The sequence below is a fragment of the Oxyura jamaicensis genome, chromosome 1 (genome assembly GCF_011077185.1).
Source record: "Oxyura jamaicensis isolate SHBP4307 breed ruddy duck chromosome 1, BPBGC_Ojam_1.0, whole genome shotgun sequence".
NCBI classification, from domain to species: Eukaryota; Metazoa; Chordata; class Aves; order Anseriformes; family Anatidae; genus Oxyura; species Oxyura jamaicensis.
In genome coordinates, this window is record NC_048893.1 from 111,797,642 (window position 1) to 111,818,037 (window position 20,396).

Sequence of the window (20,396 nt, forward strand, 5' to 3'; positions counted from 1 at the left end):
GTACTGTATGAGCACAGTGATAAACACCGCTGGTAGCACATAAATCAATGAGCAGGTATTTTAAATTCAACCTCACAGACTCTGCTGACTCTAAATAAGCTTCCATTCACCAGTAACTTTATCTACTAAGTCCTCTCCTGACAGTTACTTTTCCCTCTTTTTAAGATATTTTCAACATACCTTTAACCACAAAATCTCCACAGAATAACAAATCACTTCCTACTTATAACTGCTTTTTACTGCTCTCCACAAGTTTTATTCAAGTCTTTAGGACCAGAGAGAAGCTGTGGGTCAGAGACTATGATATAACACCACTACACGTTGAGTAAGAATTTGGGCAGTTGCCAGGCAAAAGCAAGACAAAACTTGTGTCAGAAAAAAAAAAAAAAAAAAGTACAGAATGTCTTCTACAACTACAGGACCTGACCCTCCTCAAGGAGTGAGAGCTATTGAGCAGGGATGAAGTATACCTGGAAAAGTGTGGAAAGCACATCTTTGCAAACAAGCTTGCTAACTTAGTGAAGAGGACTTCAAAGTAGGTGTGCTTAAGGAGGGTTACCATAACAGAGAAGCAAGAGTACAAGGCACAAAGCAGATATGTGTAGGAGACAACACAATAAGATGGCTTCTGACCTTTCTCCTGTAAGAGCTACATGGCTTAGGACCCTTTAATATGTTTGTATTCTACTGCATGTAGCTCTAGAGGTAGCACTCATAATTGGTGTGCTGCAATGGAGGGATGCAGACTCTTCAGGAAAGACGTCTGGGAATGTGTGAAGGACATCTTGCTCACTGTGTAAAGGAGTGTCATGAATACATGGAATGTTGTCTTGAGCAGGATCAGAGGACAGACCAGTACTGATGATATTATAGTAGGTGTCTGCTACAGATAAGGCAGATCAGGCCTTCTTTAAGCAGATGAAGAAAGCACCACAGGCACATGCCTTGGCACTTGTAAGTGACTTTAGCCATAGTGGAAACTGCTGGATGGGTAATACATTTGGAAGAAAGCAACCCAGGAAATTTCTAGAGTGTTATAAGACCATTTCTTTTTTGCAGGTGATCTGTAAACTGACTAGTGGATATACTCTGTTGGACCTGTTGCCTACAAACAAGGAAGAATTGGTTGAAAATGTGAAGGTTTATGACAGCATTGGCTGAGGTGATTATGAGGATAGAGTTTAAGATCCTGAGAGAAGTGATATCATGGGAAACTGTCCTGGAGGGTAAAGGGGCTCAGGACAGCTGGCTGGTCTTCAAGGACAATCTCCTCAGAATGCAAGAATGGTCTTCTGTAACATATGAGAAGTTGAGAAAGTTTGGCAGAAGGCCATAGATCCCAGTTGAGCTGAAACGCAAATATGAATTACACAGAAGGTGAAAGCAGGGACAGGCTACGTGGGAGGAAGACAATCACACTGTAGTTGTAGGGATAAGGTTAGAAAACAAAAGCTCAGATGGAGATGAAATTACTAAGGCAGTTGAAGGGCAATAAAAAAGGTTTCTTTAAGTAATTAAGCAGCACGAGGAAGTCTAGGAAGTGTTTAGATGAACTGACGAACTGCTCAGTGAGGCAGGGGGACTAGTGAAAAGGAATCTGGAAAAAAAAGCTAAAAAGCTGAGGTAGGTTTTTTTTTTTCTTTTTCTTTTTTCTTTTTTCTTTTTTTCTTTCCTCCCCTCTGTTTTAACTGGTAAAGTTTACACTCAGGCCTCCAGATTACTGAATCTCCTCAGTAGTGAAGCTGTACTCATGGTAGAGGGAGAGTGAGTTAGCAAGCATTTAAGAATCACTTAATTAGACATACAGAAACCCATAGCACCAAATGGGATGCATCTGAAGGTGATGAAGGAGGTGGCTGATGTCCTTGTGAGGCTAATGTTGGTTGTGTTTGAAAGGCCGTGGCAATCAGAGGAAGTTTCTGAAGACTGGGAAAAGGTAAATGTCATGTTCATCTTCAAGAAGTGCAAGAAAAAGTATCCAGATAATTACAGGCTGGTCAACCTAGTCTCAATAACCTGATAAAGTTATTGAGCAAATCCCACTAGAACACATTTTTAAATGCATGGAGAGGAGGGAACAACTGATCTAGATTTACCGAAGGCAAATCACATCTAACCAACCTGATTGTGTTCTATGACAAGGTGACTTGCACTGTGGACAAGGGGCAGTGGATGTTGAGTATCCTGGCTTTAGCAAGGTCTTTGACCCAGTCTCCTGCAGCCTCCTTGTCACCAGACTGGTGAAATACCAGCTTGAATAGTGGACAATAATGCTGAATGGAAAAATTGTCCACACTCCTGGGATCAGAGCTATGATCAGTTTTTTGGGACTAATACTGTTTAATGTTTTAATTAGTGACAGAATAGAGTACACTCTCAGCAAGTAAGTGAATGGCCCGAAATTGGGGGGATGGGGGGGGGCGAGGGAGGGGGGGGAAATAATTTATATGCTGGAGAACAGAACTGTTGTTCAGAGCTACCTAGACAGGCTGATCAGAGACTCATGAACTTCAAAAAGTTCAAATACAAAGGCCTGAATCTTTGATGGAATAACTCCATGAACCAGTAGTACCTGGTCCAAGAGGCAGCTCTGCAGACAAACAGGCCTTGTGTTAGCAGCACTTCATTCATTCCTAATGGTGTAGGCCAGCTGATTCAGGGAGGTGATTCTTCCCATCCACTCTGCACTTGTGAGACTGCATCTAAGTACTGTGTCTAGTCTTGGTCTCTCCAGGAAAAAAAAAGACGTACATACTGAAGCAAGTACAGAACAGGGTTGCCAGGGGATAGTCAGGAGGCTAGAGGACAGGACATAGATACCAGGATAGGCTGAACCATCTGGGTCTGTCAGCCTTAAGAAGAAAAGGCTGAGGAGAGACTTTATTACTGCCTACACATACTTGATCAGATGACACACAGGAGATGGAGCCATGTTCTTCATGAAGCTGCAGGGTCGGAAACCATTTTTGAAATGAGCAATCTGATGTGATTAAACTCACTTTGAGAAGGGTGACTAGGTGAAATCGAGAAGTACCTTCTGATCTAAATTATCCTATTATTCTATGAAAGATTAAAAATGGCAGTCCAGTTCCATGCAACATACATATATAACTGAAACCAAACACCAGGAGAAATAATGTGCAACTCTCTTAGAAAAAGAAATACTTTAGAATGCCACCAAGATGTCTCCTCAGTTTTACAGTGGGAAAGATTCCAGTAAAACAAGTATGGCATTTTAGGCCATTGGCAGAATTGTATGTCTTTCACATCAGGACAGTTTCTATGCACAGTTGTCTAAACAAGTTCTGCTTTTAGCTTTCGCTACCAGGAAATCTGAGAGTGACAGCGAGGTCATCTTATTCCATATCTTAACATGAGTGGAATGAAGACAAGAACCAACTGACAGTATCCTGAAAAGGAAAATCACTGAGAAGGAAAGCAGTCTCCCTTTATTGTCTTTTTATAGCACGGTTCTACTTACATGACTCCTTTCCATTAATCTCTAGGCATCACACAGAGGGAGCAGAAGACTGATGCACAGTTTAATGACCTGCTTCATTGGAACCACCAGGATAAGCCCATTTAACGTGTCTGATCCTATGAGTGAACAGCTGACGAAAGAATAACTGCTTGTCTAATGACCCCGGCCCCGCCCCCCCCCCCCAAAAAAAAAACACTTTTCTAATCAAGGGAGCAAAATAGATTTAAAAAGGTATTTCTGACTGAGTGATACCACAGAGTTTGTTGACACTCTAATTATATAATTGTATAGCTGATCTATATTTACTCATGGCTTAACCTATCCCTGCTTTCTGTATCTGTCGTAATGCTTTCCCAGCTCTTCCTGCAGCAGTGAACCTTTGTTCTCCTACCTTCAGCACATGCCACGTTTCTTTCCATGTTGCTTTTTAACTGCCTTGAGACTGCAATTTTCCAGGCTGAGAAAGAGAAATCTAACTCAATTAACACAGGGCCAGTTGGCAGCTTGTATGTAAATACATCAGTACTCAGAGCTCTGTATTTTTTCTATATTTGCAGAATAAAAAAGATTAAGTTGTATATAATAACGCCTATGTAATAATATAGGCAACACATATAAACAGGATAGCATTGGATCCCTTGCTTGCCCTTTATCTTACCTACAGAATAGATCGCAGTGGAGAATAACTTTTACTTTTCCACACATTAATCTTACTTGCTTTTTGAACCATCACAGGCAGCTACTGTCCTTGAGATTCAAAATAGTTAAAAACTAAAAATAAAAAATAAATAAAAAAAAAAGAAAGAAAAACGGGGGGGAAGAAACACTGCAGCTTTCTGTGTGGTTAAGTAGCTAACAAGAGCCAGCAGCACCATCTGGCGTTCCTTCCAACCACTGATGAAGCATTTACTTCATTTACTTTCCACTCTGAGAGCCCTAAAAGCAAGGTCCAGTTCTGTAAAATGTGACCTCTTTAACCGACTGCACACCATAGAAATGTATGAGCCATGATAGACAAATCTCTGGTCAGTTTGCACTTTAACTGTATGGTCAAGACATTTTGGTTTGCAGTTACAATTATTAAATTAATAGAGTTAGAAATCAGCACTCCCAAATGATAAATAAAGCAATGATCTCCAGTCCTGAGCTTCATAAATGACCAATAACCCCTGTTTACAGCAGAAGGTATGAGTTTGAGCTTAGCCATCAGTGCACACGTGGTTTTCGTTCCATCTCTCCTTGAGTTAGTTCACTTGCTAGAAGAGTGGGCTGGGTGAGGCTGTGTCTGCCTGCAAGGTGCCACACAGACAGACCTTCAGGCCTTCTACTGTCTCAGCAAGCTTTGAAAACAAACCTGAGGCGCAACTTGAAATTTCCTGTCAAACTCTTACTAGCTGTGGAACAATACCTTCCTTGTCTATTAAACTAAGATTGCATTTTGCAACTTGCATCAAAATACATTTGATGGGAAGCCCTACTTAAAAGCCAAACCAAAACCTTGGGTAAAAGCTAAATACATTCTATGTCAAAGCATATTAAAATAAATATGCATTGCAATTTAAAAAGAATAGCTGCCCCTTGTGTTTAATGATAGCTAGATTCTTTGTGATTCAGAGAAAGAGATGCCTGATAATTGATTCAATTTTTCACATTGCATTCTCAGAAAGTAATACTGTGTAAACCTAGAATGAGCAAATACTCCTGCCACAAATAAGCTTATTCACAAGCAAATATGTTTGTTCATAAGTCATTATACTCCTTCACACATGAATACCCAGGGCAAAAAGTTAAGAATTAAGATGAAAACACAAATCCAATTCAACAATTAGGAGCATAAATACATGTTTCCAGATATAACAGAGCTCTATAAAGCTTGCAGCTGACCCTGTTTAGGAAACATTTTGTAAGTCAGAACTCTGCAATATCTTTTAAGTTCTGTAAAATTTGATAAGTGAGAAAAACAAACAAACAAAAACAAACAAACAAACAAAAAACAACTTCTTAGCCCCAGAATCCCCCTCTACTCTTAGAGGAAAAAACAACAACAAAACAAAAAAAGCACCACAATATCAACAAAAATAAATGGCAAGAAATGAAGTGACAAGGAAAATGTCAAGCACTGAACAAACACAGTTTTAGCTCTGCAAATCTGTGCTGCTTTCTGTGGCTGTGCTGTGGGACTTACTGTGGGATAGGGGTGTGAGCAGAATACGGTGTATTTCCGGATGATGCCATTGAGCTTGAGGGGAGGGAGCCAGGACACAAAGACAGTGGAGGCTGAAGATGCAGCTGCTTTAACACCAGCGGGAGGACCTGGAACTGGAAAACAAACAAACAAACAAACAAACAAACAAAAAAACTGTGTTAGAGAGGGCCAGGGGAGCATGCTACTTCGGTAACCCTGCCCCTCTGGATTAGGGGGACACCCTGCACTAAGAAGCAGCCTCCACACTGCCCATGCTGGAGGAGATGGTTTGAAGGGTTATTCCCCTGTCTGTAGGAGGAGAAAGCCTCTGCTTCAGAGGGCCCCAAAGAAGAAGCTGCCACTGACAGTTAAACTTATGTGTAGCATCACCCCCATCCTGCATACATGAAACTGCATCAGCTGTGGCCAGTGAAAATTGCCAAACAACATAATACTGTAAATGCTAGCTCAATTTTGAAGGCATGACTCATGCCAAATGATTATATGCTGTATAAATAATAGGCATGTGAACAGCTTAATGGCTATCCACAGTAGAGCTGTGAATTTAATGAAGTGGAGAGCAAACGAGCTGTAGTCCTGTGCAATTAGCACTGCCTGATGTGACCCAGGTACACCCAGTAGCATAATGTACGAGCAGCCATATGGCCTCATAGTCTCCTTCCCCTAGCCTTGCCCTCAACAGCTCAGACCTGTATCTAACATTGCAGTATGTGAGCACACATTTATTTTGCTATTAGTAGTAGCTATTTTTATAAGCTATTGAAAACTGGCAACAAGAAAAACAATTCTCTCTGGAAAATATTTAAACTAAGAAATGTTAAATTCTTGGTACATAATCCTAACTCTTTGCACACTTGCACTTTGAGAAGGACTTTAAATTCATGAGCATATATTATTTTTCAAGCTTATGTTATGCTGTATAATATTCTCTAACTTTGCAGTTGCTCCTGTATGTGAACAAAACTCCTGCATCCTAGAACACCCATGAAGTTACACATACATATAAGCTTGTGCTTAAACCAAATGGAAAGGGTAAAATAAAGTTCCCTGGAAAAAAATAATAAATAAATGATAATAATAATAATAATAAAAACTGAACAGGAGAATACTTTAAAATAGATTTACAATAATAACAATTTGGAAGATATTTTAATAATGCATGTGCAGAATATTTATGGTAAATTATTAAAATGTGTACTTTGTATGGAAATTATTACATGTGGTATTAAAGACAAAATGAAACATTTTGATGGATTCTCTTCTCTGCAGACATTTTGGGTCATGAGGTCATATTTTTGTTAAATTTCAAATAAAACTAGCAGAACATTAGAATTTCCAGTAAAATAACAATTCCAGAGCAGTATCAACTTTCTCTACATTAACTGAGAATATTTACTGTGTACTACAGATAGACAAAACCTTGTCCAGCAAGCTCATCTTTATAGGTGGTCCTTAATCTTTGTTCGACCTCATTTAAATAAATAGATTTAAAGCTGGTACAAAAATTTGTGTATAAAGAGAAGTCAGACTGTCTGGGACTTACCTTTGCTTAGCTATGTAGCTAACTATTTCAGATTGTAAAAATCATATAAAGAAACCTTCAATTTTATGTCTGTACAGGTACTAGTGGCAGATGCAAGAAAACTGATGGATAAACACCACTCAGTGCAACATTTCTGAATATGCATTTTCTATTTATAATGTGTTGAGACATCTAATAAGGCATCAAGTGAGAATGTCATGATTATAATTGCATGCAAACCCAGCCCCTTGCTGAAAAAAGGCTAATTCAGTTAGCAGTTCTATCCAATGCAGAGTAAATATTGATGCTTGACAGCATCCAACTTGTTATTTATACCCAGTTCATTAGAAATGCTATTTGCTCCTGCTGCTGAAGAGTGAAAGCTAGCTCTCCAGGGTAATTACTTAACCCACTGGAGGATTCCTTTACGGTTAGTAATGTTTTCTGGAAATCACTGCAAATAGATGTATGAGGTTAAAGTAATTTATTGTTAAATTAGGGTGTGATCTATAGGGACAGGTTCTGATGGTAATTGGTCGTGGCTGTCAGCTGTTGAGGGATTAACTCAGTATTCATCTAGCATTTTCCAGTCAATGGACGCATGTGGAAGATATTACTTCTCATTGGACAGTATTTCTGTTCAGTATACAACGTAGCAGAAAGAAAGGCTAGAAAGAATTCAAGAAGCCATATAGTCAAATTTCTGAACCTTTTCTAATCTGAGGACCCTTTCCACCTTTTTGGTGCAGGGGCTGGAATTGGGTAACAGTTTTGGCAGTGCTGTCAAAATTATTCCAAGTATTCCTTTATTATTCTTCTTTTTATTGCAGTACTTTTGTTTGCTATGTTGCACATGTGGAAATGAAAGCATGTGAGGAAACATTTATATTTCATTGGCAAGAATTCTGCAGGCTTTCATTTGATGTCTTACAGACCACCTCTGTCCTTAGTCCAGAGGGTAAAGTCATTGTTCATCGTCATTCCCTTGACCTAAACAAGATTATTATGAGCTAACGCAGCACTAGCTGAAACATTTGTTACTAAACATGGTTTCCTTTCAAATCTGAAGAAACTGTGCTGGGGGAATGTGGTGCCTACCTTTCCTTGGTGAGAAAAGTAACATCTTTTTATGCTAACAAAACATTTTCTCTCATTGCACCCTGTAGCTTTGCTCAGCCATACTGAGACCCCAGTAGTAAGAGACCTGGGCTGTCTCACTGAGCTCTGCACAGGTCTTTATTTAGAATATTAACTCCCATAGATCCCAGAAAAGACAAGCTAAATGTGTTCTATAGGAGATTATTTTTCCTTTCGTCACCAGGGGTAAAACAGTGACAAGAAGCTGGAGAAAAATCGGAGCTGAGCACTGAGAACTGCTTTTAGCTGACTTTTCCTTATTCCAGAGCAGATTTGGCAAATTTAAAATAAAAGATTTTAAATTCTCATTCTCCAGCTAACAAGGCTTTGAGAGACACAGAAACAGCAGACAGCTTTCATGTGGAGGAGAACACTTTGTATTCTCGACACTGTAACTGCAATGCAAACGCAGAGAAAAGCAATTATACTGATACAACTAGTCCAGGGAACAGTGTATTTAGATGTGTGGGATAATGGGGAGGAGCTCCAGGAACTTTCTCATTCCCCTTTTCATAAGCAGAGATATTATCACCATTTTTCTTCACAGTATTGCACAGCAGGGAGGCAACTGCACTAAGTGCTGTGCTTTTAAGAGTGATATCACCAATATATCAGAAAACCAAACCCTGCTCCTTAAAAGGTTTTGTACCACACAAGACCATCCTATGCAATGTTACATTTATGAAAAACAAAACAAAATAAAATCCTGAGCTTTTCCAGTAGCGTTTATGTTCATATTAATATTCCATCTGCAATTTAGATACATGCTAGCTGAAATACATTCACAGATGCTGTCCATCCCTCATGCCCTCTAAACTGGCCCCTGTTAATTAGACCATTCCTACCAAATTCTGCCAGTTGACAAGGGGATCACTCATTGTTTTGTGGTTTCTTTTGTTAGTCAATAAGATAAAGATCTCTGAAAATAGAGCAGATAGATATGATATGCAATCTCTGAAAAGAAACTGATGTAAAAAAGAAACATGCATCCTCCTGCATCACTTAAACCTCTACCAGGCTCTAAATCAAAAGCAGCTGTGCCAGGAAAGATTGCCAACTGCAGGAAGCTTTCCTTGGGATGGGGCTCTGGAGGCAATGTCCTCCACTGCTCCCTTCTGTACAAAATCAGAAGTGCTCCTGCCAGCCAAGCTGTTGGCTGATGTGTCCAGCTTGTATGGGGAACAAATTAATTCTCTCCAACACAATTTCACAATATTTCATTCACAGTGCAGAACCAGATGGAATTTGTCACTCCCATCACTACCAAGTGGGGTATCTTTTGAGACCATACTTTGAACACTGAGAGGAAGAGAATTTGAAGAACTATTTCAGTTTTCAGTGATTTGGAAAAATAAGTCCTCAGATGAAGAAGAGGACCAGGTTATTAGAAACTCTGTGCAAAGTGACAAAACCAAAATCAGTGCTTAAAAGTTGGACATTTCCACTTCACTTATTTTTCTGACAGTTGGGACTTTTTTCTAAAGCAGTTTCTTCTTCAGAAGGGTAATGGGGATAAAAAAAAAAAAAAAAAAGCCAAAAAAAAAAAGTCCAAATATGATCACATTTAGAAGAAAGCTCCTTTCCTACTATTTGCTACAACTATTCCCATTTTTTAAGCTGATCAGCAGTGGTGTCTGACCTCTGGTGTCTAAAATCAGTATCAAATGTTATACAAAATTGAAACATTAAATTCATTTTACCCAGGCTGACTACTTTACTCCCTGGGACCTGCTTATTTTGCCACATTGGAGATTTTGGGCCTGCTAAAGAAATTTGGGGCTAATGTCTCTAAGCTGAACACCAGCAGGGAAGTAACAGGAGGCTGTGATCTGCCTTTCAACAGTGGCAAGGGAACATGCTGTACCATCGATTTTACAATGAAAAGTTTCCCTAATCTAAAGGAAATGAAAAAAAAATGAAAAGAAATCAATGGTGTGAGATGGCCTCGTAATAGTAATGATGCGGAGGGCTTGGAAACTACTCAAAAATGTCTCAGATTAACAAACTTTTATTAGAAGAGGGTGGAATATCTTGTGTCATACTTTTAACTGGAAAAGGTCTGGGAGCAGAACTACAAGGTTTTCATATCTAAGCTGTGTTAAGATTTCAGTTACTTATATTTCTCATTATGAGAGGCTACTCAAAACTAACTTTAGAGCATGATCTTTTAGATGGACCGAAATTAGGCCTATTGAATAATCCTCCACAGGAGCCTCTTTTTTTCACCGAAGATTACAGAAGATATGCCAGCTCTTCCTGTGGACTGAGACACCTGTTAGATGCATATACTTTGGCAATTTCAGTGCTCTTTTCCCATTTAGATTACATAGACTAAAGGATGTTTAGGTGTGGGACTTGGGCTTGACCTTATTTTTAATGGCAGCCCTTTATACATTTTCCATACTAGACCTTTATTGCTCTTAAAAAATTTTGAAGCTGAAGCAAAACATGAAATCATTGAATTTTCTGGAAACACCTTTCAGTTTAGTTTTTCTGGACAAAAGATTTGATGAGTGGAACCACTGTGAGGCATCACAAAACATCTGAAAATGTTAGTCACACTGCCTCAGGGTGAATTACTGCTGAACTACTGGCTTTGTTGCCAGAGGGATTAAAGATGAGAGATGAGCTGTTGCACAGCAGCCAAACACAGGTAGAGACTATGTGCTTCCCAGATCTCAGGGCCTATCTGATCTCAGAAAGAGGGACAGCAAAAGAGCCACCTGGAATTAGGGAAAAGCAAACTAGGCAGAAGGGGTTAAGAAAAATGAAAAAAAAAAAAAAAGAAAAAAGAAAAAAATGGGGCTTCGAAAAGGTGTTTCAGAACTGGTTTGAACTGGAGACAGATCAGTGGAGATGTATGTGACAGGGAGAGGGAGCAATCAACACAGAAACAATTCCAATAGGAAATACTGTTATAAAGCAGGTAGTTATCCAATGGCATCCCTGGACAGAAGGGCAGAGGGAAGTACCCAACACACTTTGCTGCAAAAGAGATTGCATTATGGTACATCCCTAACTGATACAGAATATTTAGGGAGGCTATGGAGTCCCCAGCACTGCAAGTTTTAGAGAAAAGTTTAGTAAACATCAGCAATGACTGCAATATATCTGGTCTTCTTTAGAGCAAGTGGACGATCTTGGTCAGGTGTCAGGAAACTTTCAGGAGCGTTACAACATTCGTCTGTTGTTCCAGGTAAGAGACAGAGGTACTGCTGGCTCCCATTCAGCCATCTGTTCAATCCCAGAAGCCAAAAGGAACCTCACACAGAGACAAGATATTGTCTGCACCCAGGCTAGTTTCGGTAGTACCACATTTTTAACTTTAGAGAAACCAGGGAATGGCCTTCAGAGATAGACCTCATGACTCGCCTTGCATATGTGCCATAAAGTGTTGACCCAGGGGTTGTCTCTGCAGTTGGGCTTTTTGAGGATTTCAGGAAACATGGTATCCGAGCGCTGGACTGGCTGGCCAATTTGACATAAGGCAGCAGGACCATCAGGCCAATTTAACACATAAAGGAACAGCCTGCCCCTGAGGTTTTGGAGCAGTGTGGGGCAATCTCTATGTCTGCCTATGGCTTAAATCCCAGTCCCAAGGCTCTGGGGTGAGAGATTTTCTTTTGTATTCAGAGAATATTTAGGGAAAAGTTGCCTGCTGGAATCTGCTCAAAAAAAAAAAAAAAAAAAAAAAAAAAAAAAAAAGTAACTTGAAAATGCAGCAGGCGATCTTACAGTTCTCCATATTTTTATTTTTCAGATTTTTCTGTGGGATAACACCATCTACCTCCAACTATCATGTGTTTCAAGAACACCTGTGCACCAAAGTAGTTAAAGGACTTTAGGGTGGGCTCAGGGTTTAAGATACACAAGTCTATGGCTGATCATTTGATGTCCTTTGCAGTTTCAGACTAGCTGCAGTATCTCAGCACAGCTCCATTACTACTACACTCAACACAGAGACATTACTACAAGTTTATTCAGGATCTCAGTGATGCCTACATCTAGTGAGTGCTGGAAGTAGACCCACATTAACCAACATTGTTATATATCTAAATTTCCTCACAGTTCTCAGGTATAAGTCATTCACTGTCTGTTTTTGCTGTTAATACAACTTTGATCAAAGTAGTGGAAGGTATTAAGTATATGAAAAATAGAACAAGGAACAAATAAGTAATGTGATAATGTGAGAAAAATGTTTAGAAGTCCAATTTTGATTTGCATTATACCCTCTGGATACAACTACATCTACAGCTTTTCAAAGAATGTAAATTTTAGAATGAATCCCTTAATACTTTATTGGGAAAAAATCATAACATTCACCAAGTCAGTTAATCACTGAATTTACTCCCCTAGGCACTTTTCTAGATCTTATTAAAAGTAAATTTTTTTTTAAACTTAAAAACTAAAATATATTCATATGTTCATGAATAACCAGTAAACTGGATGAGTAACAATGAAAAATCTATTGACTAATTTCCTTGAAAAAAAAACATTTCATAAATCACAAGAGAATTTTCCAATCCAATATTAGTGAAGTAACTTCATTGCTAGGACTGTGTGAATGTTTATTTCTGCCAAGAAATTCATATCTAATAGCACACATTTTCTAAAGTTTTTACTGAAGCATTTGGGCATTCTCTCTCTTCTCTCTCTCTCTCTCTCTTTTTATTTTATTTTATTTTATTTTATTTATTTTATTTTATTTTATTTTATTTTATTTTTTCTCCCAGGCATTTAATTGGGCTAGGGAGGAATCACACCCTGAATTTGAAATTCTGGTCCTTGAGAAATAACCTAGTATGTGGCATCCCACTGAGGCAACCTGAACTGATTTCCATATTTCCATATCAAAAGTTATAGGGAAGAGTTTATGAACCCCTCCCCCCCCCCCTTTTTTTTTTTTTTTTTTTCAATAAAGAATTTCATAAATTTTCAACATTAGGACTTACAGTTTCCATGCTCTGGTCTATGAAAAATGGCAGAAGATTTTACTCCATTTTACTTTTGTAAGAAGAGGTGTTTGGAGGAAATTTTTGTTATACTGAAGGAAGTCTTCTTAGATGCATATAAGTTATACATGAAAGTCCCAGAATAGTCTTTCCACCTTTCCCCATTTTCAATTATTTTGAATAAATCAAACCAAAAACTCTCAAAATTCTCATATAAATCTTGAAGTATTTCAAGACAAAAATAGAGACAAACCTGTTCACATCATTAGAATTATCTACAAACTTCTGGCTAACCTGAACTGGAGTCTTGGAAACACTGAGATTGTTTTAAAAGTTGTGGGTGCAGACTGCTCTCTGCACACTCCCAGCTAAAAACCTTCAGACAGAAATATCACTCTAGTTGTTTCTATACAGTATTTCTATATAGTATTTTGGAAGCCTGAGACATACAAGCATCTTGTGGAAGTGGGAATGGAAAATGTTTTCCTCCTTACCATCTTCTTTAGTGCGGGTGAAAATTTGTTCACTTCTCACTCCATCTCCAGCTCGTGTGAAAGCCAACACCTGTATGCTGTAGTTGGTATATTTTTCCAGACCATCAAGCTCCAGTGATGGCTGTGTGGTGGTGACGTTCTTTATTTCTCCTAGCTCTATAGAATAAAAAGGAATTTGAATTATTTGCTAGGTCAGTCTTTCCCCAGCTATTGGTACCTACTGTAGAAATCTTAGGGATTGCAGAGCATATCAGAGAAGTAACGCTTTGCTGTTACAAAATAGTAATGAATTACAATCAATTAAAATAAATTCCTTTGTGTTCTGACTTCCTGCAGTTCAAAGAAGATCCACTTTTCAGTTTTGCAATATTTCAAATTTTAAAAATACAAATAATAGAACTGAAAATTTCTACAAATTGTAAGATTTTTTCATAAAGAACAGATATCAAGAAGATATTATTATAAATTAAATGATACCTAATTATTATATATTAAATTGCATATGTTAAATTATTGTATATTAAAATATATTATTGAATGCAAAAATGAGAAAGTCATTTATTTTCATAGTGTTTCCATTTTTAAGAAATAGCTTTTCTTATAAGAAACAACAATAACAAAAAACACCTCTTTGTTTTAAAACATGTATCAAGTACTTCCGCAAAGCACTTGATGGCAATAATGTCAGCTAACAATAGATTTAAGCACAGTAAAACCAGATTTATTTGCAGAAGATGATGCACTTCATATGGTTTGTTTTTGCAACAGGCTAAGAACTACAACCCATATGGCAAAAAAGCTTGGAACATATTTAGGGCAGCAAATAAAACTGAAAAAAACATTGCATGAACATCATCTTTTTTCATCATGTTGTAAGACATCATGTAGGAGCTTAGATGTGCACTGATAATATTCACATAAGATCTGTTCCAAATACTGCAGGCATCAGTGAAAACATTTAATTTTATGTCAGTCATGTCTACATTGTTTGTATGCTTCTAATGTATTTTTTATCTTTATGTTTACATATACAAAGGAATCTGGTGGCTTATTTCCAAATATTTTTGACTCTGGCTTTACCAGCAGTAGCGATAGGCCTTGGGGTTATTTTTCAAATCCAGGTTACCTTTGCCATACTAACAGTGGCCAGGATTTACAGGACAATTGTATATTACAGTGAACAAAGATCCTGATGGATGCATACAAAAGACAGCTCATTGTCCTAGAACTGTGAAAATTCAGCACGGCAAAAAAGAATAAAGCCGTGTGCATCTCAAAACTACTAGTGCTTAATATACAAGAAAGGGCCACATATAGAATTATCATCATGTGATAAATGGCAGATTATTACAGAATCACACAATCATGTAGTTCGGAAGAGACCCCCAAGATCACTGAGTCCAACCTCTGACCTAACACTAACAAGTCCTCCATTAAACCATATCACTAAGCTCTACATCTAAACATCTTTTAAAGACCTCCAGGGATGGTGACTCAACCACTTCCCTGGGCAGTCTATTCCAGTGACTAACAACCCTTTCGGTAAAGAAGTTCTTCCTAATATCCAACCTAAACCTCCCCTGGCACAACTTTAGCCCATTCACCCTCGTCCTGTCATCAGGCACGTGGGAGAATAGAACAACCCCCACCTCACTACAGCCTCCTTTAAGGTATCTGTAGAGAGCGATAAGGTCGCCCCTGAGCCTCCTCTTCTCCAGGCTGAACAACCCTAGCTCCCTCAGCCACTTCTCATAAGACTTGCTCGCCAGACCCCTCACCAGCCTTGTTGCCCTTCTCTGGACATACTCAAGAACCTCAATGTCCTTCTTGTAGTGAGGGGCCCAAAACTGAACTCAGTACTCGAGGTGCGGCCTCACCAGAGCTGAGTACAGGGGGACAATCACTTCCCTAGCCCTGCTGGCCATGCTGTTTCTTATGCAAGCCAGGATGCTGCTGGCCTTCTTGGCCACCTGAGCACACTGCTGGCTCATATTCAGCTGACTATCAACCAACACTCCCAGGTCCTTCTCTGCCAGGCAGCTTTCCAACCACTCATCTCCCATCCTGTAGAGTTGTTTGGGGTTGTTGTACCCCATGTGCAGGACCCGGCACTTGGCCTTGTTGAACTTCATACAGTTGGCCTCGGCCCATCAGTCCAGCCTATCCAGATCCTCCTGCAGAGCCTTCCTACCCTCGAGCAGATCGAGACACGCACCTAACTTGGTGTCGTCTACAAACTTACTGAGGATGCACTCAATCCCCTAATCCAGATAATCAATAAAGATATTAAAGGGATCTGGCCCAATACTGAGCCCTTGGGGACTCCACTAGTGATCGGCCGGTATCTGAGATCTCCTTTGGTCATTTCACTCATTCTCAGAACTCTGTTTCCCTAGGAATTTTCCTGATAAAACATAAGCAAAACAGGAGAGGCTAACATGAAAATAACAAACCTTTTCTCAAAATCTTTTTTTTTTTTTTTTTTCTCCTAAAACCTCAACTACAAAAATTAAATAAATTATGAAAAAAAAAAAAAAAAAAGAAAAGAAAAGAAAAGAAAAAAAACAATAACCTCTCGACTTGCCAACCAAAAAGATAGAAGATAACTAGGTAAGCTAAAATGCAATACAGGTTTAGGCAAGTGTGTTCTAGCTTTCTGTCTTCATTCTTTAGGAAAGACTTTCTGAGCTATGTAACTGTGATGAAATTTGATTGAGTCATTTTGGGTACTTCAGTGGGTCTATGGACTGTTACAACCTCATGTTGGAAGCCTTCCTCAAAGACCTGTCTAGTCAGCTTTGCCACGTCCCCTTCCATGTTAAAGCTCTACAGAAGATGGCTTCCTTCATGGGTATATGAAGCTTTCTCTAAACCAAAGAGAAAAGTAGGTACAATACCTTCACAACATAGAATAAGTGATACAAATGCTATATATGACTCGTTACTCGGTGACAGTTTGAATTCTCTTACCTCCATCCAAGAGATTGGCCCAGTAGATAACCCTGAATCCTTGCAGAATCCCATTCAGGGTTTCTTTTGCCAGTGTTGACCAAGAAATAGAAATTGTTTCTGGTGATGTTGCAGTGGCTTGCACATTCCCTGGAGGGCAACTGGGCACTGGAATAAGATATTCATCATTTTTAATTTGATGAATACAACTCATTGTTTACCACATTCATGTGTGCCTTTTAGTAGAAATCTATATAAAAGAGCACTCTTCACTGTTCTCAGCAGAATCCCCTTCAGCTACACTTTAATTTACATTGCTCTCTCTCTACCCATTATTTAATTAGCAGTTACACACTGTTAAAAATGCAAGGCCTTTATTCTTGCTACAATCCCCATGTTTCTGCAAGTGCAGCTGATTTCCTTGGAATTACTTTTGATGTACTCTTTCCCACTAGCTGACTAGTCTTTCAGTGGTTTCTTTGTCATGTCTGTTGAAATGGGTCCTAAAGCTCAAATATGCAGAATATATTCTGTAAACTATTTAAACTTATTTTTGGAATTTTGTGTCCATATTGTCATATTTTTGAACAATTCTAATCTCCTAAAATCAGTGCAGGGGAAAAGTGGCCACTTCTAGAAAAAATACTGTGAAAAATGTTCATAAATATTTTCACTGACATTTAGAAAAAGGGGAAAGAGTCAGTGAAATATAAGGCATTTCCTGTTGGTTATTTAGCATCAGAGTGCAGTATTAGTTTTTGGCGCTTGAAACTCATCTTTAATTTTGAGAGTGACCTGAAACTGAATGAGGACATTAAAAAAAAAACAAAAACACACACACACAAAAAAGATACCAAAAAAGTAAATACGCATGTCAGATTCTGAAGAAAATTCAGATTCTAGCAAAAAATATTACACATCATAATACAAAATATATGTATGTGTGTGCATACTGTCTTCTGATATCTTGTGACAATCTGTCTGGGCCTGGAAATGTTCAGCGTAAATGGAAAACTCCAGCTTTCCATGAAGTATATGCCTCAAAATCCATAGCTCTCAAGAATAGTAGATGTGTGCTCTCTATTTCCCACACATAAAAAGACAGATTCCTAGCTGGCACTGACTTTGTTACACTGACACTAATATACAGTACACTGACACTAACAGTACAGTTACACTGACACTAATATACAGTAGCTGAAAACCTGACCTACACTATCTTTTAGGATTATGTAGAGTTTTCTTTTATACTCCTCTAAAATATTGTGTCTCTTTTTGGATATAGCACCATTCTCTCTTTCCACTAGAGGACTCCCTCTCATTGTTTGAGGAGTGCATTTTACATAGTTAAAAATATATATATATAAATCTATTTTTTTTCCTTAGATTAGACAGTTTGCATTTTGTCTGAAATGATGATTTTTCTCTCACTAGTTTGGATATCCTTGAAAAAAACACACCTCTCTTTTTAGGTTGACAAGATGTAATACAAGAGCTCCTGTTTTCATGGCAGACTAATTTGAAAACAAAATAAAGCTTACAAAATTAACAGTATCACTTTACCTTTCTGAGCTATACTTCTTAGTATCTCAAAGTGCACTTTGAAGCTACAATGAGGTCACTGAATTTGCAAATATGAAAACATCAGAGCAATAAGCTTCTTAATGAAAGCTAGTCAATATTATCCACACTGGAATATATTCCATCAATACATTCTGCATCACTTGCAATGAGAATTGTACATGCTCATTGGCTAACCTCTTACCATTCAGCTGTCTACTATATCTAACATCTATGAAGTTTGCTCTTCTACTATCCACTCTACAATAATCACAACAGCAAATGTAACAAGGGAAAAATAAATAAATAAATAATGTCACCCACAATAGCTGTTTGTCAAGGACCTACCATCCTCAAGAGTCGTGGTGATGATTTCCTGAGAAGAAGGTCCTATTCCAGCCCGGTTACAAGCCTGGACTACCATGCCATATTGGGTGAATTTTTTCAGGTTATTCAGTGTATAAACTTCACTGTCCCCTGTGGTATCAATGCTGATGATGTTGAACTGGAAATTGCCTCCTGCACTGTACTCCCGATAACCTATCTGGTATCCACGGATAATTCCATTTTGCAAGTGCTTCTTTGGAGCCTAAAAAGGATATTAAAAATACATGTTAAATATATATTGCCAAAGTCAAGTTGTTCCCCTTAAAATTTTTGAAATACACACAAAGTCAACTTTTATTTTTTCACTGAATGCAAGTCTATTTCTAGGTAAAAATTCAAAAATCCTCTCTGAATATGACATAGAAACATTTTACAATGATATATAAATATGAATGTAGGGTGTTTTCATAGTGCATTCCTATGTTAAAAGAAAGACTATTAAATGGTTCATACACAGAAAAATCTGATAAGAAAATATTTTTTAGTTATAATTTAAATTTATAATATTTTTTCTATCAGATGAATCAATCAAAGCTGAGTTGATAAGGGTATATTTGCATTACAAGCATACAATTCACAACTAATTCTGGTTTTGTCAGAAACCACTACTGCTCACTTGCTAAGTCTTTAGTAAGGCATTTATAGATCTGTTGAAGGCAGTCACGTAAGTTTATTCAGCTAGAAGTATTAGGAGATTTTTATGCTGTGCTTTGAAATATGCTTGTGTTCACTCAATGTGTAGTGTGGAAAGATGATTAGATAATGAGTGCTGAAGGCAATAATGAATTGGAAAGCTGGGATTTGCATAATGAATAGCTATGAAAACAAGGTGTACAATATCTGGCTTTCAAAAATATGGACAGTACACATTTTTTGGCCATAATTATGTACTGCAGTTCTCAGTTCAAGTACAAGATTCCCTGTACCTTCACTAGTGGAAATACTTTCTGCACTCTGCAGTAAAAAATGTAGTCTACAGTAAAATAAGGACTGGCAACTCAGGAAAAAATTCCATTATTGACAGGAATACCTGTTTTGATTCCATTTAAACAGTAGTAATTTCAATATGTGATTATATTTTTGTCAGATATTCTAATGGATATTAGGTGTAATTAGAATAAACAATTTAAGTCACAGTTTAAAATCAATGGACAAAAAGCTCTTCCAAATCCTTCAGCCTTCTTTCAAATTCTCACCAGATGCCCATGAGCTTATCTGTTCCACTGACCCATAGAAAAGGTCTTTGTGACGCATCTTATTGAAGAGAAGCATTAGATGAGTTCAACTGGCACAGACAGAATTTTCTCTTGTTACTGTATCCAGCTAAATCTGCTGAGGAACACTTTCTCAAGAATATCCTTTTCTGCCACAGGACCTGTCTATTTCAGCACGTTTACTCTCTGCTGGAACAAAGTCTCACTGGAGCTAATAAAACCAGCATAGAATTTGCCTTTCGTCCTCTACCAACAAATCATTGCTCTGCAAAAATCACCCTCTCCGTATACAAAAGGTATCACTGGATGGATCTGACTCACTGTATTATCCTTTAAGATGATTTATTTTCTTTCTTCCTGCTGCCTTCAGAAACAGAAGCAAAACTTGAAGCAAGAATAATATTTTGACTATTATTGCAGTTCTTCTGGTACTGATAAGCTCTCTACAAACATGGTGCTTTCTGCTCAGGTGTAGGTGACCAAATTAGGATTTA

General features: G+C 38.1%; 1 protein-coding gene across 5 annotated transcripts in view; it reads right to left on the reverse strand.

Annotated features, from left to right (window-relative positions):
* DSCAM (DS cell adhesion molecule) overlaps nt 1-20,396 on the reverse strand; it is a 478,055-nt gene that overhangs the window by 70,569 nt on the left and 387,090 nt on the right. For all 5 annotated transcript variants that reach the window (XM_035315830.1, XM_035315828.1, XM_035315829.1 and 2 more), the window contains exons 17-20: nt 18,650-18,890; nt 16,763-16,909; nt 13,793-13,948; nt 5,667-5,800 (exon numbers count right to left, since the gene is read on the reverse strand). In XM_035315830.1, the coding sequence (XP_035171721.1) occupies nt 5,667-5,800; nt 13,793-13,948; nt 16,763-16,909; nt 18,650-18,890 (678 nt within the window). The remainder of the gene's footprint in view (nt 1-5,666; nt 5,801-13,792; nt 13,949-16,762; nt 16,910-18,649; nt 18,891-20,396) is intronic.